Source organism: Salvelinus alpinus, chromosome 4 (genome assembly GCF_045679555.1).
Source record: "Salvelinus alpinus chromosome 4, SLU_Salpinus.1, whole genome shotgun sequence".
NCBI lineage: Eukaryota > Metazoa > Chordata > Actinopteri > Salmoniformes > Salmonidae > Salvelinus > Salvelinus alpinus.
In genome coordinates this window covers 59911784-59936733 of record NC_092089.1, presented here as the reverse complement: position 1 = coordinate 59936733, position 24950 = coordinate 59911784, and the positions used below count along the sequence as shown (strand labels likewise).

Here is a 24950-nt window from a genome sequence, read left to right as displayed (position 1 = left end):
CTCAACAGGTTTTAAGCATCGAGTCGGAGTCAGAGACTTCTCAGGTCTCTCCTCTACCCGTTACAGGGTCTGAGCAGCCGAAGCCTCCCATCATCATTACAAATTGAAAACCCTAGTCATTGGTGACTCTATTACCCGCAATATTAGACTTAAAAATAATCATCCAGCGATCATACACTGTTTACCAGGGGGCAGGTCTACCGAAGTAAAGGCTAATCTGAAGATGGTGCTGGCTAAGGATAAAACTGGTGACTGTAGAAAGTGTAAGAATATTGTTATCAATTCAATTTCAATTTCTATTTAAGGGCTTTCTTGGCATGGGAAACATGCCAAAGCAATGTAGGCACCAATGATGTTAGGATGAAACAGAGGTCACCAAGTGCAACATAGCTTCAGTGTGTAAATTAGCGAGAAAGATGTGTCGGCATCGAGTAATTGTCTCTGGCATTTAGGGGAGTCTCACAACTCAATCGCTGGTTAAAAACTGTTTTCTGGCCCTCTTGAAAATATAACATTTGTAGATAATTAGCCCTTTTTCTTGGACTCACCCACAAACAGGACCACACCTGGCCTGCTGAGGAGTGACAGACTCCATTTTAGCTGGAGGGGTGCTCTCATTTTATCTATCAGTATAGTCAGGGCTCTAACTCCTCTGGCTCCTCTGGCTCCACAATGAGATAGGGTGCAGGCCAGGCACCAGCTTAGTGGAGTCTGCCAATAGCACAGTCAGTGTAGTCAGCTTCGTTTTCCCTATTGAGACCATGTCTGTGCCTCAATCTAGGTTGAAAAATCTAAACATGGTGGTGTTCGCTTTAGGAATCTCACTGGAATAAAGACCTCCTCCATCCCTGTCATTTTTTAAAGAGACTGTGATAATACCTCACAACTCAAAATAGGACTACTTAATGTTAGATCCCTTACTTCGAAGGAAGTCATAGTCAATAAACTAATCACTGATCATAACCTTGCCACAGTCATACCCTGGATCTATTTCTGTCCCATGGAATAAATATTGTGGATCTAAATGTTTTTCCTAAAAATCCTGGACTATCGGACCACCATTTTATTACGTTTGCAATAGCAACACATAAACAGCTCAGACCCCAACTAAGTATTATCAAAAGCCTTGGTCAACCCAAAAATTCCTAGATACCCTTCCAGACTCCCTGCACCTACCCAAGGACGTCGGAGTACAACATCAGTTAACCACCTATCGAAGGATCTAAATGTAACCTTGCGCAATACCCTATATGCAGTCACACCTCTAAAAACTAAAAACATTTGTCACAAGAAAATAGCTCCCTGGTATACAGAAAATACCAGAGCCCTGAAGCAAGCTTCCAGAAAAATGGAACGAAAATGGCTGTCCACCAAAATGGAAGCCTTCTGACTATCTTTGAAAGACAGTATCGTGCAATATCGAAGAGCCCTCACTGCTGCTTGATCAGCCTACTTTTCCAACCTGATTGAGGAGAATAAAAACAATCCAAAATGTATTTTTGATACTGTCACAAATCTAACTAAGAAGCAGCATTTCCCAAGAGAGGAGGGCCTTCACTTCAGCAGTGATGAATTCATGAACATCTTCAACGAAAAGATTATTTGAAACCAAATTACGAACTCCTCTCTGAATCTGCGTATTTCTCCAAACTCAATTGTCCTGAGTCTACACAGAACTGCCAGGACCTAAGATTAATAGAGATACTCAAGTTTTTTTATCTTCTATCTCTTGAAACGTTCGCGAAAATAGTCATGGCCTCTCAATCTTCCAGCTGCCTACTAGACCTAATTCCGACTAAAGTACTGAAAGAGCTACTTCCTGTGCTTGGCCCTGCAATGTTGAACATAATACATGGCTCCTTATCCTCTGGATGTGTACCAAACTCACACAAAAAATGGCAGTAATAAAGCCTTTCCTAAAAAAGCCAACCCTTGACCCGGAAAAATGTCAAAGCTATCGGCCTATATAGAATCTCCCATTCCTCTCAAAACATTTTTTAAAAGCTGTTACGCAGCACTCACTGCCTTCCTGAAGACAAATAATGTATTTGAAACACTCCAGTCTGGTTTTAGACCCATTATATTACTGAGACTGCACTCATGAAGGTGGTAAATTACCTTTTAATGACATCAGACCAAGGCTCTGCATCTGTTCTCGTGCTCCTAGAACTTAGTGCCACTTTTGACACCATCGATCAACACGTTCTTTTGGAGAGATTGGAATCCCTAATTGGTCTACATGGACAAGTTCTTGCCTGGACAGATATCAGTTTCTCTCTGTGGATGTTTTGTCCTCTGACAAATCAATTGTAACTTTCAGTGTTCCTCAAGGTTCTGTTTTAGGACCACTATTGTTTTCGCTATATATTCTACCGCTTGGTGAAGTCATTCGGGAAACACAATGTCAACTTTCCCTGCTATACGGACGACACACAGCTGTACAGTGAAGCCTGTGTTTCAGATATTAGGAATTGGATGGAGGCAAACTCTTTACATTCAAACTCGAACAAAACAGAGATGTTATTTCTAGGTCCCAAGAAACAAAGAGATCTGCTGTTTGATCTGACAATTAATCTTGTTGGTTGTACAGTCGTCTCAAATAAAATTGTGAATGACCTCGACATTACTCTGGACCCTGAATATCAACAATATTCGGCTTTTTTATATCTTCATAGCATTGCATCTGATACTTTTTGTCCAAAAATTATGCAGAAGAGCTAATCCTTGCTTTTTTCACTTCAAGATTGGGCTACTGCAATGCTCTACTCTCCGGCTACCCGTATAAAGCACCAAATAACCTTCAGTTAGTACTGAATACGGCTGCTAGAATCCTGACTAGAACCAAAACATTTGATCATATTACTCCAGTGCTAGCGTCTCTACACTGGATTCCTGTGACGGCAAGGGCTGATTTGAAGGTTTAACAAAGAATTGTATGGACTTGTTCCTACCTATTTATCCGATTTGGTCCTGCAATACATACCTTCTCTTAAAGAGCTAAATTTTTATGGAATGCTCTGTCTATCCACGTGAGAGAAGTAGACTCGGTCTCGACCTTTGTCTTTACTGAAGACTCATCTATTCAGTATGTCCTATGAATGAGTGTAGTCTGGTGCAGGGGTGCGAAGGTGAACGACATGGCACTGGAGTGACGAATAGCCCTTGCTGTCTCTGCTTGGCCAGCTCCCCTCTCTCCACTGAGATTCTCTGCCTCTGACCATATTATGGGGGCTGAGTCACTGGCTTACTATTGTTCTTCAATGCCATCCCTGGGAGGGGTGCGTTGCGTCGTGCTAGGCTTTTTTTAGTCGACTTGAGTGGGTTGACTCACTGACGTGATCTTCCTGTCTGGTTTTGCACCCCCTTGTGCTCATGTGACGGATATCTTCATAGGCTGTACTCAGCCGTGTCTCAGGATAGTAAGTTGGTGGTCTGTTGATATCCCTCTAGTGGTGTGGGGCTGTGCTTTGGCAAAGTGGGTCGGGTTATATCCTGCCTGGTTGGCTCTGTCCGGTTGACCCTGTCTGGGGTTATCGTCGGACGGAGCCATATTGTCCCCTTAGGACATGGCTCGGGACTACCGTGCCTGATGAATCCTGGCTGTCCCGGTCCCTAGTCCACCTGGTCATGCTGCTAATCCAGTTTCTGCTATTTTGCCTGTGGCTATGGAACCCTAACATGTTCACCAGACACGCTACCTTGTCGTGCTGCTGGTCCAGTTTCAACTGTTCTGCCTGCGGCTATGGAACCCTGACCTGTTCACCGGACGTGCTACCTTGTCCTGGACCTGCTGTTTTCGACCCTTTCTCTCTCTCTCTCCCTCCCTCCCTATATCTCTCTCTCTCTACCGCACCTGCTGTCTCAACCTCTGAGTGCTGACCTTTTGCACTCTCTACAGCCACTGGGATTATTATTTGACCCTGCTAGAAACCTATGAACTTTTGAACATCTTGAAATATGATCTGGCCTTAATGCCCATGTATTCTTACAATCTTCTTACAATGAGGACTGGCCACGACTCAGAGCCTGGTTCCTGTCTAGGTTTCTTCCTAGGTTCCTGCCTTTATAGGGAGTTTTTCCTAGCCACCGTGCTTCTACATCTGCACTGCTTGCTGTTTGGGGTTTTAGGCTGGGTTTCTGTAGCACTTTGTGACATCTGCTTATGTAAAGAGGGATTTATAAATAAATATGATTAGATTTTTTCATTTAAAATGAAAAGCTGAAATGTATATAATCAATAATTATTCAACCCCTTTTAAAACCTCTCTGGGATAGCGGGACGGTAGCGTCCCACTTGGCCAATAGTCAGGGAAAATGTAAAGCGCCAAATTCAAAACAATTATATAAAATCAAACTTTCATTAAATCACACATGTAAGATACCAAGTTAAAGCTACACTCGTTGTGAATCCAACCAACATGTCAGATTTCAAAAAGGCTTTTTGGCGAAAGCATAAGATGCTATTATCTGATGATAGCACAATGTCAACAAAGAGAGTAGCATATTTCAACCATGCCGGCGCTACTCAAAACGCAGATATAAAATATAAAACATGCATTGCCTTTGACAAGATTCTTTTGTTGGCACTCCAATATGTCCCATAAACATCACAAATGGTCCTTTTGTTCGATTAATTCCGTCCATATATATCCAAATTGTCCATTTATTTGGCGCGGTTGATCCAGAAAAAAACTGCTTCCAATTTGCGCAAAGTCACTACAAAATATCTCAAAAATTACCTCTAAACTTTGCCAAAACATTTCAAAGTACATTTGTAATACAACTTAAGGTATTTGTAAACGTTAATAATCGATCAAATTGAAGACGGGTCTATCTGTTTTCAATACAGGAGATAAACAAACTAACGCTACTTTCTTTAGTCTTGCGCAACTCTCAAACAGTACACATGACATTACTCTACTTCCTGATGGCCTTCTTCTTCATTGCACAAATTAATAACCTCAACCTATTTCCTAAGACTGGTGACATCCAGTGGAAGCAGTAGGAACTGAGAACAGAGTGATTAGAAATCTGGCTTCCCAATGAAACCTCATTGAACAGACAGTGACTTAAAATAATAAAAATAATTTATGGTTAGTCCTCGGGGTTTTGCCTGCTACATAAGTTCTGTTATACTTACAGATATGATTCAAACAGTTTTAGAAACTTCAGAGTGTTTTCTATCCAAATCTACTATAATATCCATATCTTATATTCTGGGGATGAGTAGAAGGAAGTTGAAATTGGGCACGCTTTTTTTCAAAATGTGAAAACTCTGCCCCTTATCCTAGAGATGTTTTAACAGGTGACATAATAAGTTGCATGGACTTACTCTGTGTGCAATAATAGTGTTTAACATGATGTTTGAATGACAGAACTCTACACTCTGTACCCCACACGTAGTATAATCTTTAATGTCCCTCAGTTGAGCAGTGAATTTCAAACACAGATTCAACCACAAAGACCAGGGAGGTTTTACAATTCCTCACAAAGAAGGGCACCTATTGGTAGATGGGTAAAATAATAAAAACAACAGACATTGAATATCTCTTTTACCATGGTAAAGTTATTAATTGCACTTTGGATGGTGTATCAAAACACTCAATCACTACAAAGATACATGCGCCCTTCCTAACTCAATTGCCGGAGAGGAAGGAAACCGCTCAGGGGTTTCATCATGAGGCCAATGGTGACTTTTAAACAGTTATAGAGTTTAATGGTTATGATAGAAGAACGCTGAGGATGGATCAACAACATTGTAGTTACTCTACAATACTAACCTAAATGACAGAGTGAAAGGAATCTTGTACAGAACAAAAATATTCCCCAACATGCATCCTGTTTGCAATGAGGCACTAAAGTAAAACTGCAAATGTGGCAAAGAAATGTACTTTTTATCCTGAATACAAAGCATTATTATGTGTATGCTTGGGTATGCTTGTCATCGGCAAGGACTAGGGATTTATTTATTTTTATTACAAGAAACCGAATAGAGCTAAGCATAGGTAAAATTCTAAAGGAAAACCTGGTTCAGTCTGCTTTCCAACAGACACTGGGAGACAAATTCACTTTTCAGCAGGACAATCATTTGAGATGCCACCAGGAGCGTGCACTGTAAATCTGCAACATGTTCAGCAGCCTGAAGGGTAGATATCCATGGCTCTTAGTCACACCATAGATCAAGACCTCAAACATTTATTGGCTACTCAACAGCTTGTAAGTACAGCCAATCTTGCTTAGGAATTACTGGGCAAAGGTAAAACACTATGTTGACAAGATTGTTCACACTCAAGGCTCAGCTTGTCTTCAAACCGCTAATCTACCCACCTCAAAGCATTGCTATCAGCTGAGCCTGTGCTGGATCTGTCAGTACCGGAGCACCCTATTCCTGATGACAGTCCCAAGGAACTGTGTTGCCAAACCAGTCTTGAATTGTCAACCCCCCAATCTTAAAATTGGACTTCAGTCTTTAAGAGACTGACACAAAATTGTGTTTTTCTCAAGATTTGCACCTGTTTTCTTAAAGGTGCACCATAAGGATTATTTTCTTAAGGATTGCGCAATACGACTATATTCACAGAAAAGATACTGATCAATGCCGTTTACAAGGGCATGCAGGGACAAAGCTCAAACCAGTTGTTAGCAATGCCTGAAAGTGGAAAGCTAAAATGGTGTCTTTTGTGTAACTTTGAAGAAGTCAACAGAGATATTACTAGCCTCCCTCCACTAGCGGCATGAGTGGGTCAGTTCAATATAGAGTTCAGTCAAAGATGATCTATGATATTGACAAGGTAGTTGAATGACTACTCTAACAATGGAAATACATGTCCTCAAAGATGGAAGGAGGAGGCGAGATCAGGTGGTACCATTCTAACCAATGAGAGGGCAGATATGCGTGTGAACAAAAGGCACAACTCTGAAATAACGTTGTTTTTTTGTTGCCGAAATGACGTATGTGTCCGCTTATATCAGTGCATTCATAACAACCTAACCATTTTGAAACTTCTATTCGATCAAATAAGCCTCATGTAGCAAATTAGCAATACAAAATACTCATTGACCGCCTTACTAAAATTCCTCACTTTGTGGTCTAAATTTAATGGACAGATTTTGGGTGGAGTAAACCCTCTCGCTTCGGCTCTTCCTCTCTGGTTCAGTTTATCCTCTCACTGAAAATGAGAGTAAAATGTCCTTATTTACCCATACCTTTCAGCACAAAGACACTTCGTTGTGTTATTATGAAATAGGGTAAACTGCATGTGTGTAGAGCAGAAGGAAAAAGGGCTAGCTATATCGGAATCTTGATTGCCTTTCCTAGAGGCTTGAGGCAAAAGACAGAACTGCGTAGGTTTGAACAGAGTTGAATACTTTTTGTTTTTAACTTCTGCTGGAGTTGACAGCACACACATGATGAACACAGAATGGGATTATTTGCAGGCTATTCTGTGCAAAGTCCCTCTATTGTTTGTGTTCTCTGTTTGCTGCTGATGGCGACTAACTCCTAAATGTCCACCAAAGTTCCAAAGCAAGAATCAATTACCTCAATGTTTGTTCTGCTGTTCCCCTCCACCCGCTAACTTTAATCAAGGTTCCTAATTTCTAGATAATGTTACATGAATTAACCCCGGAGAATTGGGCCCGATGTAGCCAAGCTCTGTGTGTTTGTTGTATCCAGTAGTAATTGCCTCTGCACCATTTAGAGAGTTAATGATGTGTGTTGTCATTTTCCAAGGCACAATTAGTTATTCCAGCAATGTGACTTACAGCTGGCAGGGTAGCCAATTGGAGAGGTGAGTTCTGTGTATTCCAACACAGTTATAGGCTAATACTTGATACTGTAGGACTGCAGACCTAGAAAAGAATAGTGAGGGAATTGGATTGCAGGGTTGAATGGGGACACAAGTGCAATTAAGGTCAAATTGTAAAGGTGAAAGAGTTGGGACAGAATGTTAGTGATGGGATGGCGAGTACGACATGATTAATTAGCTTGGATACAATGGTGGGAAAAGCATGCAATTAATCAGTTTGAAGAGAATGGAACTAACAGGGCTGAAAAAACTAGGCTTAAGCTGAAGTGGAAGGAAGTGCTGGTCAGACCACTACCACTGTGAATAATTAAAATGTAGTGTTGTTCAAGCTGGCCGCACCACATCGTGAAAGTGAATTTTGTCATTGCAATTGGTGGCACAATCCTTGCATGGTGATTAGTCCTACTAAGGAACACAGAGGGGGAAAATACAGTCTTCTGATGTCTCAATGACACCCAGTGGGCTGCAGCCACCAGGAAAATAATGATGGGCATTTGGTGACATTTCATCTCAGACTGGGTGGTGGGAGGACAGGCCTACTAAGGTACATCACATATTTTCACCGGAACTCTACTTCAGTAAACACTGGTTTTGCATTACTTTTTAAATTGAAGCATAGGGCTTCTTACCCTAGCAGTCAATATGTGTAAGTGATTATTGCTCAAATAAATTGAATTTATTCTATAGCTAGAGGACTCCTGATATCTCCAGTAGTGATAAGTATAAAGATATATATACAGTGGGGCAAAAAAGTATTTAGTCAGCCACCAATTGTACAAGTTCTCCCACTTAAAAAGATGAGAGAGGCCTGTAATTTTCATCATAGGTACACTTCAACTATGACAGACAAAATGAGAAAACAAAATCCAGAAAATCACATTGTAGGATTTTTTATGAATTTATTTGCAAATTATGGTGGAAAATAAGTATTTGGTCAATAACAAAAGTTTATCTCAATACTTTGTTATATACCCTTTGTTGGCAATGACAGAGGTCAAACGTTTTCTGTAAGTATTCACAAGGTTTTCACACACTGTTGCTGGTATTTTGGCCCATTCCTCCATGCAGATCTCCTCTAGAGCAGTGATGTTTTGGGGCTGTTTCTGGGTAACACGGACTTTCAACTCCCTCCAAAGATTTTCTATGGGGTTGAGATCTGGAGACTGGCTAGGCCACTCCAGGACCTTGAAATGCTTCTTACGAAGCCACTCCTTCGTTGCCCGGGCGGTGTGTTTGGGATCATTGTCATGCTGAAAGACCCAGCTACGTTTCATCTTCAATGCCCTTGCTGATGGAATGAGGTTTTCACTCAAAATCTCACGATACATGGCCCCATTCATTCTCTCCTTTACACGGATCAGTCGTCCTGGTCCCTTTGCAGAAAAACAGCCCCAAAGCATGATGTTTCCACCCCCATGCTTCACAGTAGGTATGGTGTTCTTTGGATGCAACTCAGCATTCTTTGTCCTCCAAACAGGACGAGTTGAGTTTTTACCAAAAAGTTATATTTTGGTTTCATCTGACCATATGGCATTCTCCCAAACTTCTTCTGGATCATCCAAATGCTCTCTAGCAAACTTCAGACGGGCCTGGACATGTACTGGCTTAAGCAGGGGGACACGTCTGGCACTGCAGGATTTGAGTCCTGGCGGCGTAGTGTGTTACTGATGGTAGGCTTTGTTACTTTGGTCCCAGCTCTCTGCAGGTCATTCACTTGGTCCCCCCGTGTGGTTCTGGGAGTTTTGCTCACCGTTCTTGTGATAATTTTGACCCTACGGGGTGAGATCTTGCGTGGAGCCCCAGATCGAGGGAGATTATCAGTGGTCTTGTATGTCTTCCATTTCCTAATAATTGCTCCCACAGTTGATTTCTTCAAACCAAGCTGCTTACCTATTGCAGATTCAGTCTTCCCAGCCTGGTGCAGGTCTACAATTTTGTTTCTGGTGTCCTTTGACAGCTCTTTGGTCTTGGCCATAGTGGAGTTTGGAGTGTGACTGTTTGAGGTTGTGGACAGGTGTCTTTTATCCTGATAACAAGTTCAAACAGGTGCCATTAATACAGGTAACGAGTGGAGGACAGAGGAGCCTCTTAAAGAAGAAGTTACAGGTCTGTGAGAGCCAGAAATCTTGCTTGTTTGTAGGTGACCAAATACTTATTTTCCACCATAATTTGCAAATAAATTCATTAAAAATCCTACAATGTGATTTTCTGGATTTTTTTTCCTCGTTTTGTCTGTCATAGTTGAAGTGAACCTATGATGAAAATTACAGGCCTCTCTCATCTTTTTAAGTGGGAGAACTTGCACAATTGGTGGCTGACTAAATACTTTTTTGCCCCACTGTATATATATATGTATCTTTGTCTGTTGTGGTCTAGTACTGTCTTTTTGCTAGCTAGGGCCATCAACTTTAAGTGCTGCCTGTCTTCCCAGTGGCCTACTTGGTGTGTGAACTGCTGACTGCTCATAATTTGCCCAGCCCCATTAACCAGGATCAAGGGGCAGGGTAATTTGTGACTTGTTTTGGTAATCAGTGACTTTATTGGGAGGGAGTGGTTTCACCTCTCCCTGGCAATCAGCAATTAGTACAGGGAGGTGTGCTCTCCACCTCTGCAAGGAAATTATCAATTATTGTTCGTTCTTCAGTCTCCCCTGGTTTCGCAGCGGCAGCTGTAAGCGGTAGTCCTGCCAGTGGCAGTTTTGTCGCAAACCTAAGACCGCCAACGGAACAAAGACGGTTCTGCCGAGTTGCTTGTGTAAGGAAAGAGAGGTCCACGCCGCTGTCTCACTTGAGTATCTTACCTAGTTATTTACAGATTCTCAAATTTTGCTCTTTTGTAGCTTTGTCAACTATGTGTGTGTTTTCTATACCTGTTCACACCTCTCCCTGAAGGCTTGACAGACGATCCGCACCCATTGGCTGCAATCCTTCTAATTTAGTGTACCCTGCGCCCACAATCCACGTGGAATTCCGGGTCTCTGGCAGTCTTGGGAACTGCCGATCTGCGGTCAAGAACACCAAGTTCATCTCAGCCTATGCTGTCCTTCAGTCCCTTGACTTTTTGGCCCTGACAGAGACAAGGATCACCCCATAGAACACTGCTACTCCAGCTGATCTATGTTTTCTCTTGTAGTCCGTGAGCATCTGGTCGTCGTTGTGGTGGTGCCACAGGTCTACTAATTTCTCCTAAATGGAGATTTTCTCACCTGTCCATCTCCTCATTTGAATTCCATGCTGCCACTGTCACTTGTCCACTCAAGCTTAACATGATTGTCATATATTACCCAGCAGGTCCCCTTGGCGAGTTCCTCAATGAGCTTGACACCTTGTAAGTTAATTTCCTGCCGATGGCTCACCGCTCTTCGTACTTAGCGACCTCAACTTCCCGACATCTGCCTTTGATTAATTTCCTTCCAACTCTCTTTCCCCACCTTGCCTCTTTTGACTTCACCCTTTCCCAATCCCCTCCAACTCACAAGGCAGGCAATACGCTTGACTTCATCTTTACCAGTGGCTGCTCAACTACTAATCTCACTGCAACCCCCCTCCAGGTCTCTAACCACTTTGTTTCGTTTTCTGTTTACCTTTCCTCCAACCCTAACCACTCAGCCCCTACCCAGATGGTCATGTGACTTAGCAATCTTCGCTCTCTCGCTCCCCCACTACTCTCATTGCGAGCTTACAGAACAGGGCTGTGGGCAGCTGAGCAAAAATGGAGGAAAACTAAACTTCTGCAGGAACTATCATCCTTTCACTCCCTCCTCTCTACCTTCTCTTCCTCTGTATCCACTGCTAAAGCCACTTTCTACCCCTCTAAATTGCAACCTTCTCCCCCCTCCCTCTCTGCTGACAACTTTGTTAACCACTTTGAAAAAAAGGTTGACGACATCTGCTACTAATTCACTCAGCCTATTGAGTCCAGTGGTCTCACTGACACAGGGCTATTCTATGCCTTGACCTTTCTCCCATCTCTCTTCAGGTGCCTTCCTGTGACTCGTGAGGTCTGGCCGCCCAACAATCTGCCCGCTCGACCCCATCCCCTCCTCCAGACCATCTTTGGAGACCTTCTCCCATTCCTCACTTCCCTCATCAACTCTTCTCTGACCATTGGCTGGGTCCCCTATGACTTCAAAATGGCCCGAGTTGCTCTCCTCCTCAAGTACCCAACACTTGACTCATCTGACATTAAACTATAGACCTTTATCCCTCTTCTTTCATCAAACACTTGAGCGTGCTGTCTCAACTTTCTCGTTATCTCTCTCAGAACAATCTTCTTGACCCTAAACAGTCAGGCTTTGAGATGGGTCACTCAACGAAGACAGCTCTTCTCTGTGTCCGAGGCTCTCTGCACAGCCAAGCTGACTATCTCTCGGTTCTCATCCTCCTAGATCTATCTTCTGCCTTTGACACCGTGAACCCTCAGATCCTCTCCACCCTCTCAGGGCTGGGCATCTCAGGCTCTGCACACTCTTGGATTGCATCATACCTGGCAGGCCGCTCCTACCAGGTGACGTGGAGAGGATCTGTGTCTGCACTATGAACTCTCACTTCTGGTGTCCCCCAGAGCTCGGTTCTAGGCCCTCTCCTCTTCTCTCTCTACACCAAGTCACTCGGCCCGTCATATCCTCACATGGTCTCTCCTATCATTACCATGCAGATGACACTCACCTAATTTTCTCCTTCCCCCATTCTGACACCCAGGTGTTGACATGCATCTCTGCGTGCCTGGCAGATATCTGAACTTGGATATCGGCCCACTACCTCAAGCTCAACCTCAACAAGACAGGACTGCTCTTCCTCCCAGGGAAAGCCTGCCCACTCAAAGACCTCTCCATCATGGTTTACAACTCGGCAGTGTCCTGCAGGTTCATGCTCTACAACATCCGTGGAGTACGACCTTATCTCACACAGGAAGTGGCACATGTCCTAATCCAGGCACTTGTCCTGTCCCGTCTGGACTACTGCAACTCGCTGTTGGCTGGGCTCCCCGCTTGTGCCATCAAACCCCTGCATCTTATCCAGAACACTGCAGCCTGCCTAGTTTTCAACTTTCCCAAGTTCTCTCTGTCACCCCGCTCCTCCGCACACTCCACTGGCTTCCAGTCAAAGCTTGCATCCACTACAAGACCATGGTGTTTACCTATGGAACAGCAAGAGGAACTGTCCCTCCCTACCTTCTGGCTATGCTCATAACCTACAACCCAACCCTACGGGAGTGCAGCTCCCGCTCAGTTCACTCCAAGCTCTTCTCTGTTCTGGCATCCCAATGGTGGAACCAGCTTCCCCCGGAAGCTAGGACAGCAGAATCCCTGCCCATCTCCCAAAAAGATCTGAAACCCTAACTCTTCAAACAGTATCTTCAATAATAATCCTCCTCCTCACCTCGACCCCCCCCCCCCCCCCCTCCAAAAAAAAGCACTTGCAATTGACCCATCCTCCCAGCTCTGTCTACTGATATTATTGAGGAAAAATGTACCTCTATACCTGTGATATGTGGTTATCCTACTTAGCTGTCTTAATATGAATGCACTAATTGTAAGTCGCTCTGGAAGAGCATCTGCTAAATGACTAAAATGTCAATGTTTACCGATTGTATGGATATTGAATGTACAATCTGTCTGTTGATTTTTAATTGATGTATGAATAAGATACTTGATTTACATCATTGCATTTGTTTGGTCAATAACCTGTTGAGATAAATGGCAGCCTCTTGTGTATCCTGTAACAGAGAAGGCTAGCTTGCTTGTGGTTCTTGGGAGCTTAATAATCTTCTGGGCAGTGAATCAACTGTTAGTTCAGTGCCTGAATATGATTTTAACAGCGTACCAGCGGGCTTTTCAATTGAAGACAAAATTGTGTTGAAGCTGTAATATAGTTCAGTTTGACATGCTGAAACAGGAGAGAAACTGCTCTAAGCAAGCTATTCACTGTGTTTCCCCCAATGCAATGATTTGAATGCATCTTGCGTTCTCTCCTCATAAAACGAACTAGTGGCATCACTGTTGGAACAAATTCTGAAATCTGTGCAAGTAGCTCCATTTATGCAAGAATTATTTGATGTAAAGGGAACATTCGGAGGCTGAGCACATAGATAGCAGAATAATACCGAATTGGGTTTCAATGAAAAACCACCTTCAGGCTTTGCTTAAAAAGCAATGAATCCCTTTGCAAAACAGCCTATGTAGCATTGACTCATATCAAAGTTATTCTTGTGTCAAAATAGACTACAAAGTGTAAATAGGATTATTTTGGTCATAAAGTCAGTCTTGTCTTAAACGGAGTTTGGCGCATTCATGCATCACATTGGGTAACTGAAGGTTGGGTTTTAATTTGAGGATGTCTATTTCCCCACTAACAGGGTGAACAGCTGTGGTGAATGGTCTCTATCCAATAGCATAGACAGTGAGACAGACCTGCCCAGCAGCGCCGACTTTGTTTACATAAGACAACACGTCACGCATTTTTTCAATTGAGAAATACTGCATCAAACACCTTAATGTAAAATTGCGCAACTAAAACATCCTCAAAATTATTTACAGATTTTTTCAGTGATCTTAGATTAATTCTGGAATATGAAATATGGGGGACTAACATCATTAACCAAATGCGGAATCAGTCAGGAAACACACCTCCAGGACTGAATTTTTTTATTTTTTACGAGCAACAGAAAAACACATAGACCAATATGCTTGTTTAGTCACTCTTTTAAAGGTCCAATGCAGCTGTTTTTATCTCAATATAAAGTAATTTCTGTGTAACAATTAAGTACCTTACTGTGATTTTTTTTTCTCAATTAAAATGCTCAAAAATAAACAAAAATAGCTTCTTAGCAAAGAACAATTTCTGGGAGTGGTCTGAGTGAGGAGGGGAAAACTGAAAACTGGTGATGTGACAAGGCAGGTCAGAACTCCATCCCACCTAAAACAAGCTGATATTTCCGATAGCCTTTTCAAATAGCTCTTACAGTAAAATAGCACTATCATTTCACAATTTCACAGTATTATTCGAACCACATAATGTGTGTGTATATATATGTGTGTATATATATATATATACACAACAAAGGAAAATCACATTTTTGACTGCACTGCACTTCCCTGACAAATTGCCTCAACCCAGAGGGAAGTTTAAAGGTTTTAGATTCTGCTGTAATCGCAGATGGATGGACCTGTGCTATCGCTTATCATTCTCAGACTGGATGTAGAAGGAAGGTTGATCAGTGAGCTCATAGGGCAATATTTCACTGGCATTCACTAGGGGATCTAACCTCATAATTCACCAGACTTTGCTCCTTCACTAGTCACAAATCCAACAATACATATGGATGTGACCTTTTAAATGTGTTTTAGATGGTACACATGCTATGTTAAAAGAGAAGCTTATACTCTTTCAGTCCAAATTGCATCTGCATAGTGGTCATTAGAACTGTAATCTACACTGGATGTACAGAACATTAAGAACACCTTCCTAATATTGCCTCCAGAACAGCCTCAATTCATCGGGGCACGGACTCTACAAGGTATCGAATGCGTTCCACGGGGATGGCTCATTTGACTCCAATGATTCCCACAGTTGTCAAGTTAGCTGCATGTCCTTTGGGTGGTGGACCATTCCTGATACACACGGGAAACTGTTGTGCATGAAAAACCAAGCCACACTGCAGTTCTTGACACAAACCGGTACGCCTGGCACCTACTACCATACCCCGTTCAAAGCCACTTAAATAGTTTGTGTTGCCCATTAAGCATTTGAATGGCACACGTACACAATCCAAGTCTCAATTGTCTCAAGGCTTAAAAATCCTTCTTTAACCTGTCTCCTCCCCTTCATCTACACTGATTTAGCAATTGACATCAATAAGGGATCATAGCTTTCACCTGGATTCAGTCTATGTCATGGAAAGAGCATGTGTCCTTAATGTTTTGTTCACTCTGTAGACTCCATTTACAAAGCCTGTGACCCTGTAACTCAAATACATAGATTTACGGGGTGTTGTTCTTCACTTGAGCAACAGAGTGCATCTTCCCCTCCTGCCATTTGACAATTGGAGGGGATTGGCAACAGATGGGTTAATATTAAGTCAAACAGACAGTCTTGTCTTCATTTGAGTCACTCTAAATAGACAGATGGCTGTAGCCTTGATGGTGGCCGTAGAGAGACCTCATTTGGGCCCTCCATTGTCGTTGAGTAAGGGTTTGATGGGATGGTAAGTGTAATGTGGTGGCCAGTGGTGTAAATCCATCCTCAAGGGCATCAGTGGTCAGCTGCATTCCACTGACAGTTTGACACGGATGCATCCCCCCCACTAACACAGTCTGGGCTTGCTATTGATCATCTGGATATCTGAACCATCGTCCGTGACTTTGCTGCTGCCTCGAGAGAACCATCTTATTAACATTCCCAGACTACCATAAGGCCTCCTGTGCTGTTTCCCTTGTATAGGCAGAGTCAGTAACACACAGATCTAGAGCACATATTAATATTTGCATGTTAATGTGTAAGCCCTTCAGGATTAGTCATACCCTCAATAAAAATAAATAGTACAATCATATATTAGTTGAATTGGATAACAGAGTTCTATTTTTATTTCTATTACATGTTTTAATGAAAAGAGAGAACCAATAATAGATTTTTGTACGTGTGGTGCCCATCTTGTCAAATGGCTGACTGACGGAGAAAAAAGTTTAAGAAAATCGTTATCCTCTGTACTCTGGTTGATATTTCAATAATTTATCCTGCAAGCTTCTCCTTCTTTCTACTGTATGTCAATAAAAATGTTCTTGCTGTTAGAAATCCCATCGTATGGCACATTTTCTGATTATTCTTCTATACTCAGCACAGGAGGAATTATTTGATTGCAGGAATCCTTGAATGAGCACCAGCTGTTTTACGTTGCAATGTGAAAATGCAGTAGCCTTGAAGAACCAGCTGCAGTTGAGGACTTATGCACTTCCAAAAATTGGGACTGCAAGAATTTCCTGCAGGCAATAGCACGGGTTCAAATTTAGTTTTTTTCAGTACTTCAGCATCACGTTCCCATGTATGTTATTCGATGTGAAAAATGTGTCAACATTTGTTTGGAGTGTCAGATTGTGCTCAATATTATTAGTACTGTTATTTTAAGCCACTGATGAGGAGATGCCAGACCTCCCTGTGAGTTCCCAAAGGCACTGCTGTCACATCTGTTATAAACAACCGGGCTATATTATTAATTCAACATTTTATTAGTAATTTTCCAGAAATATGGATTGATATCAATATACAGTATTGTATAACAAAAGTCAGGTTGCGTCATGTACTGCATGTGAATACGAAACAATACAAATCTATGAATTAAACAAATATGTTGGAAATATAGGTATGGTCGAGGTATGTTGATGTTAACAATTTAGATGCCTTTTCCATTCATTGTTGCATATTCTATATAACATGCTCCATTTACAGAGCCATTAGAGTTATATTGGTCTCACAACCGAGTTGTTGATTTCCATTGCATTCTTGGGGGTAAAAAATAGACTTTTCCATGTTGCTGGGAGAAAGGCCTCCATGCACTTCCTGGAAAAATGTCTGTGGCCATGGCAGACATGAATGCTACATTGTGTGAGGGTTATATGGTAGGACTGCTAACCAGTGGGAGAAGGAGCTGATTGGATTCTAGAGGAGCCACTTGCCATGCCTTGTTACACAAACCAATAAAGTCTTCCCTGGGACATTTGCTTACTGTGTAGCCGCTTCACACTTCAAGTGCCAAATAATGACTGCAGTGATAACATTTTGTGGCAGGCATTGAACAGGAAATGCTTATTAATATTGTCTCATGTGGAAAAGTGTTTTAAACCGAGGACATTGAAAACTCAGCATAATATGGGGCTGAGCGGTGGAAGGGTGGTTCGAGATGGTTTCCAATATTTTGTTGTTTCTCACTCACACATGCATGGAACAACCTCCACTGAAATAACACACTCATAAATTCACCAGAGCACAATTCAGATATCCTCATTACCCCTCCACAGTTCCTCTGAACTCTGTACTACATGTAATCTCATATGAAAGGACAACACAAAAGTGAATGCTAGCTAGCGTAGATTTGGCCCTTCTCATTTATCATATTCACTTGGATGGAGTTTCACTTCAATTGCTCTTTTTTTCTTCTTCTAATAAGATCAATGTGTTGTGTTCCAGAGAAAGTGGACACAAGGTCAGATTTAGCTTGAGTTAACCTTTGGAGAAGTCGGCAGTCTGTCACCATTCCTTTAACACAGAGCTGTCGGCCGGCTGCTGTGTGCATTAGGATTATCCCTCAAACATACAGAAAAATGGGGGAAAGCAGCCCATTGATCTTAGTCATGGCTGTGAGTCCAACAGCCTTCACTGTTCATGCGGTGTGTTTAACAGAGAGGTTGTGGCTGTTTTAAACCATTGCCACGTCAGTGTTCATAGATCACAAACAGGGCACACATTTGTACTGTTAGGCAGCAGACTGTACATTGTGCAGAGACTACAAGGTTGTTTATCCTGCGACAGTTGTTCAAGGAATTCTGTCAACATCTAACATGGCCCATCATTAATGTCTAAATGATTAAGCAGCCATGAAACTGGTGCAATATTCGTCAAAGGACTGTGGAAGGAAAGAAGACACACACTCTCTCTCTCTCTCTGTCTCTCTCTCTCTCGCGCGCGCTCTCGCTCTCTCTCTTAGACAAACCTCATCTCTGAAACGAAGACTAGAACGCATAATATATCCCCATAATTTGCACAACCATGTCAGCAGGAAACATTGACTCTACTGAACACTTGAAATGACTGTAAATAAGCTGAATATATTGTGAACATGGCTCATATTTCAGCATATGGCTGATTATTTCAATTAACTGTACTTTGAGATGTTTACTTGATTACTTTGATTTAATCAATAACAAATATTCCTGTAGCACTGTTTACATTATGGGAGCCTAGCATTTATCTGAACATTTCTTAGATAAACTATACAATCTGATAGTTAATGTGGAAAAATGCATCTATATTGATCCAAAATATGAAATAGTAATATGTAAAGGTTGTAAAATAAAATAAAGGTTCATTAAATATGTCACAGACCCTGACCTTACTATTGGTTTCAAAATATCACTTAATTACTTTGAGAGTGAATTGGTTGTGACTCCGGACAATCCCGGGGACACTGGGAAGGAGGAACATAGACCTTCCATGCTTCCCACAGGTCTCGTAGTCTCCACCATGTCAAAGAGATTCAGTATCATACACAACAAGCATAGGCAACTCTCGTTGGGCCTCATCACAAATCAAAGAGGAAAAAAAGACAGTCCGACCTTTGAATAAACATGAACTTTGCCGAGAGTATTTCTGAAGAGGTCTGGGATTGAGGCCCCTAGCAGCAAGCATCTGAAAGCAGTCTCCATTCATTCACTCTAGTTCACCGCTAGTGCCTTAGCATAGCAAGGTCAAGGTTTACATCCCCTTCCTGTCTACAACAGGAACCATATTGTTGGAATTAAATGAAAGAGGGAGAGTGAATCAATTACAATCTGTTGATCAATAAAGATACCTAACAACTGCTTCCTTTATAGGATCCATGGATTGAAGGAAATCCTTTGTGACACAACGACTCAAATGTTCCAAACAACATAATAGTCACTCAACCTCAAATTGTGAAGCAATTTATAATATTTTATCCTATTTTCCGGTGTGAACTGACCGGAGTGATTGATAGCTTCTGTTGTAAAGCTATTGCATTCCATCGCCATCTCTCCTCCTCCCAGTCCCATGTGTGATATGAGGAGAGGAGGAGTGTGGTGGGGACTGTGGGAGCTAGCTGCCTCATTGGTGTGCAAGACATGTCCAACCCCTCATTCTCCACAGCACCAGTAAACAGCAACAAAGAGGCCCATTGTGCCCAGGCAAAAAAAATCACTCTGTTTCAGAAGGAATGAACAGAACTCTCACTCAGTCTCACTCACACCAACTCAATGGCCTCTGCTAGTTACCCACAAGCACAAGCTCACTTACCCACAAGTAGAATATCGGTAATTTAAGATAAGACTCACATAATGAACTTTTTCATCGTCAGTGTTCTGTATTGAAAATGTTTAAGCATAAAATCCATGATTCAATCAAATCAAAAGGCCAGTTATTGCTAACTTAAATTCCCAATTTGTGTTGGTTCTCAGTAGACACTTATTTAATTAATTAATTTGACCAATGTGATTAACAACCTGTGATAAAGAAAAACAACACTGTGCACTCTTTACAAAGTCAATGTGAAATCCAACAAATCAAGTGAAAAGTCCCCACACTGTAGAATCCATAGAAAATGCACAAGCTGAAAAAAATCTGCAACATGGACAGTGACACAATAGTAGCTACTTGAAGCAGCCGGGAAACAAAGTGAGAGAAAAAACAGCAGAACAATCTGGGCTTGAAGAAGGTATAGGTCTACAGCAGACCTCAAAGCAAATGTCACCTGAAGGGCAGAATATAAACTTTTCTCATTAAAACCACTAGAAACAAGACATTTTGTGTATGAGGAGCTTTGAGAACTAATCATAATTTGTGCCTTTCAAGTAGGCTCCTGGAGGGCTGTAGTTGTTCCTGTTCGAGACAGTTTTTATCACCCTTAAATCAGAATATAGAGATAAATAATCTACACTTTTAGTGGAAACTGCTCCTCTCTAACTTTTGGGTGACAAAATAATAAGTGTGAAATTAATGGTATTCCTGTGAGGGCCCTTGGTCGATAAATTCGTAATTCGTGCCAAAAGTACTCAGCAAATTCCTCATCAATACACCTTGGTCTATGGATTCCATCAAAGAGAGCGATGTTACCGCCCCCAAAGCACCCAACCCCTCATCACATGGGAGCACACACACAAACTAACACACACAAACACAAAGACAGACAGTGATAATCTTAATAATGCTCACCTCAAATTCAGACTTGACAAAGTGCTTCGGTGAAAATGTAATTGCTCTTATGGCACTTGTATTGCTCATCTATAGCATACAATGTTATGCAATTCGCTAAATTGTACATCTTGAAAGACACTTAGATATTCAAAACATTATTTACCATACATATCATACCCTCTTCAATTATGTTTAATGTAATGGACAAATAATTAAATTGTACATAAAGATTCTTAAAATACAGCAAATTTCCATTTGCAGAAAGCAAAGATAAAATACCCGGAGTGCAAAGGCACTTCTGGAATAAATGGATCGTCATGTGTGACGGAACCTTTACATGTGTTTCACACTCATTATTATATACAGGAATGTCATTTCTCAATTATTCATCTAAAAAGGATATTTGTTTCCACAGAGAAAATAAAATATATTATATAAAATGCACACAGCAGTATTATACATAGTTCTTGCGGTACCTGCTACAGTCTTTATATTTAAAGTAGAATAAATATGTTAAACCTCCAGTAATATAATATAACTGTCTGCATAAAGGGCTACGTTGACTCAATACAGCTGGAACATAAAAAAGATAAAAAGGCTTAGGTTGCTTTGTTTGAGTTGGACTCGTCAATTTGTGGAATACATAGATACACATCGATGTAATACGTGTGATGATAGTAAGTAGGGCCATATCTTACAACTGACTCATTGCAGTTTGTTTTTCCAGAACTTCGAGGTAGTCTGGTTCTGTTTTTAGCTTCCCAGGCAGCAAAGGGTGTTCATTTTTTGATTGTTCAGCATAATACTTTCGTGGAGTCCCATAGAGAACAGTTTTATTCAACCTGTCCTGTTTGTGTCGTCTGGTAGTTTCAAATGGAGGGATGAATTGTCTTTTCGGTAAAGTGCAGAAACTGTAATTCTGATCGCCAGCAGTCGGAAGCTCCTTAACTCTCTCTGCAATGTTTTGATATAGCAGCTCCGGCTGTCGATTGCCACAAGATTGTTTCTCAATGAGTTCCACTGTGCTTATGGTATATGGGCTTGGGGGCAACTCCGACTTTTTCGGGTCCATGGTGCTGAAAGTTAGCTCTTTTAGATTCCTATAGTACGCCACCTGCTCGCTATCTTTCTGCATGTAGATGGGGTTCTGGCACATCTGGCTAGCGGGGGGAGGGATGTAGTTATACACATGTGTCTCTGTTTTATCTGCAGTGGGCTCTGAGCTATATGAACCATAATGTACGTGGAAAGAGTTTATATCTAAATTATTGGCACTGGCGGGAACGCTATCAATTCCTTTGCGTCGTTTGAGGACGAATACGAAAAGACCAGCCCCGAAGCAGACCGACAGAATGAACACCACGAGTAGTCCCAGTATGAGAACAGACAGGGGCACCTCCGCGTGCATCTCGGGTATCTGCTCTGCTGTTGACGTGATGGCAAGCGGGGGAGTGGAGTCGGTGCTGGGACTGACGGTGGGGGCCTTGGTTAGGCCTACTGTGACCTCGTTAGGCTCGGGACAAATTGCGTCATTACGCAGAGATCTGAGCAGTCGCCCTGCGTGTTTGGAGGGCGAATCACATGTGATTTCATTTACCACTACGCTGGTACTGGACAGCTCCATCCAGTTTTTAAGGGCAACGATGTCGCATGTGCAATCCCATGGGTTCTCCTGCAGATCGATCTGAATGAATGCGGAGAGCTGGTCAAGCACACCGCGCACCGGCAGGTGGGAGAAGTGATTGTTCCTCAGGTTCAGTCTTGTTAGCATAGTCCCCCAAAAAATATTGTCGGGAAGGGATCTTAATAGATTGTTGTTTAGGAACAGCAGCTGCAGATTATGTAATGAGTTAAACGTCTGTGGTAAAATGTCCTTGATGACATTGTACTCCAGGTATAAATATTGAAGGCTCTGCAGCCCTACGAATAATGATTGGGATAGACTTTCAATGTAATTGCCATTGAGGTAAAGTCTCCGTAGATTAGCCAGGTTGTCAAAGGCCCCGTCCTGAATAACAGCTATCCTATTATTTCCTAAATGGAGGAGCTCTAGTGTGCTGTATTCGGTTAGGTCTGTTCTATATATGGTATGTAAGTAATTCCCTGTTAAATGCAATTTCTTTGGATAGGAGGGTTTAGGGGTAAGCTCTGTTATATTATGCAATTTCCTCTCCTGGCAGTTGATATTTAATCCACTGTCTGCGTTCTGGGAGGTACAGACGCATATACTAGGGCAGGTCATGGGAACAGGGGACCTAGTCTGATAAACCATTATAGGCCCCAGCACTTGTTTGTCCTTACCAGACGTTACCCGTTGTGTAGGGCGATTTCTCATTTTAGGGGGACGGGAGGCCCGTGGGCCTTTTGTTGGAGTGACACCGGGGTGTAGGGTGGGAGAGGGGCCGTCGTATTGAGAATCAGAAGGGGGCTGCATTGCGCGGTGATTAGAATCACCAGCATTACGTCGGGGGCATAGATCTTGCCTAATCAATTGCGTAATGTCCTTTCCATGCAGTCTAAAGGGGGTCTCGCACACGATGTCCCCTACAAAGACCGAGATGGTGTCCAGCCAGGCTTTTAAGGGTATCAGATCACAGGTGCAATTCCACGGGTTCTCCTCCAGTTGGATCTCCATAATGCCGCCTATGTGCTCCAGCACACCAGCAAAAGGCAGCATCTTAAGCCGGTTCCCCCTTAGATCCAAATGCGTTAACATAACGAAACGAAATACATTGTTGGGAAGAGACAGCATGAGGTTGTCGTTGAGAATCAGGACTTTGAGTTTATTTAATTTGCCGAATGCACCTGCTTCAATGGCACTGATGTAATTATAATCTGCCTGTAAATACTCCAAACTCTCTAAACCAGCAAAGGTGTCTTCCTTGATTATCTCCAAGTTATTGTTGTTGAGATGAAGTCGTTTTAAAAACCTCAGTCCAGTAAAAGCTCCAGTCTGTATCTCCTGTAACCCGTTGTTTCCCAGATGAAGGGATGTGACATTACCATAATTGATAAACTCGTTCGGATTCAGTCTCGAAAGAAAGTTTCCATTGAGAAAGAGTTGGCAGATTTTGTTCGGTGGAGGCTGAAATAGACTCACCGTTGTAAACCCTTTGTTTTCGCAGTTAATGCTCAATATAGTCTCCTTTTCCTCACAGGAGCAGCGGTTCTTACAAATTTCTTTCGATGTTTTGCGGCTCTCTGTCTTCGATGCGAAACTGGTCACAGTTAAAACGCTGAGCAACAAAACGCTGTTCAGCATTTTTACAACAATGTTGCTGAATTATCCAGCATCAACGTTGTATGAGCCTTGGAGTTGGGAATTTCAGTAGGGACATGTAACCCAAATTAACACAGCATTAGTGTAAAAATGGTACCAGGGCGCACGGACGCGCAGGTCTCTCCATTGATCTTCGTTACAACCCAAAAGACAAATTAAACCAGGAATCATTCATCGGATACCTTCTGCGTCAGGCTTGAGTGGGCATATTGTCTGTTAGTCAGGGGATAGCTTCGCAATGTAGCCTACCGCAATCCCCGGTGTTACCCACGACCATTCATGCAGCAGTTTCAAGCATTTCCGCAGCAGCACAATCAGAAACAGTGAGATAGATACTCACTCAGCGACAGAGATTGTACAGTCTCTGCTCGCCTTGATCCCACGAAATTCCATTCTTCGTTAAGTACAATTTCGATTTTTACTAAAAATAAAATGTATGTAGCATATCACTTTGAGTTTTCCTTCACTTTCTCGATGAAAACACTGAGAGATCCAACTCTGAGAAAGACTGGATACTGAGCAATAACGGGCTGAAGCATCCTCTGCTTGCGCAACCGCAGAGGGCTATCTATGCCTTAGAATTTCTGCTCTACGTCCTCCCACATTAAAGGCATTCAGCCCTACGTCACTAGCATCGACAACTGTCATACTTGTTTAGAAAAGTTTTCCATTCTTCTCATAGTAATTGTAAAAATATAATTATTTTTCAGGCTAGTACTACTGGTACCTTGGCTACTAAAGGAAAATAGCAGTAGTAGGATGGTTTATAATAAACACCATGCTAATGCTATAATAATAAACACATTGCCACGGGGTAATATCAATTCAATTGGAATACAACACCTTTTTGTAGAGTATTAACGACATTAATGGGAACTTCAGAAAAGTAGTGTACTACAATTTAATTTGATTTGATTTCCCCTACAAAATGCATGAGAAAAT

At 42.1% G+C, this 24950-nt stretch overlaps 1 protein-coding gene across 1 annotated transcript; it reads right to left on the bottom strand.

The window, feature by feature from the left end:
- Window positions 1–19878: 19878 nt before the first annotated feature.
- Window positions 19879–24569, bottom strand: LOC139574042 (SLIT and NTRK-like protein 2). Its single transcript, XM_071398170.1, has one exon. The coding sequence runs from the start codon at window positions 23988–23990 to the stop codon at window positions 21423–21425; it is 2568 nt and encodes an 855-aa protein (XP_071254271.1). The 5' UTR covers window positions 23991–24569; the 3' UTR covers window positions 19879–21422.
- Window positions 24570–24950: the final 381 nt, after the last annotated feature.

Excerpts from the sequence above, each read along its gene's own strand:
- LOC139574042 (XM_071398170.1), bottom strand. The coding sequence starts at position 23,990 with ATGCTGAACAGCGTTTTGTTGCTCAGCGTTTTAACTGTGACCAGTTTC.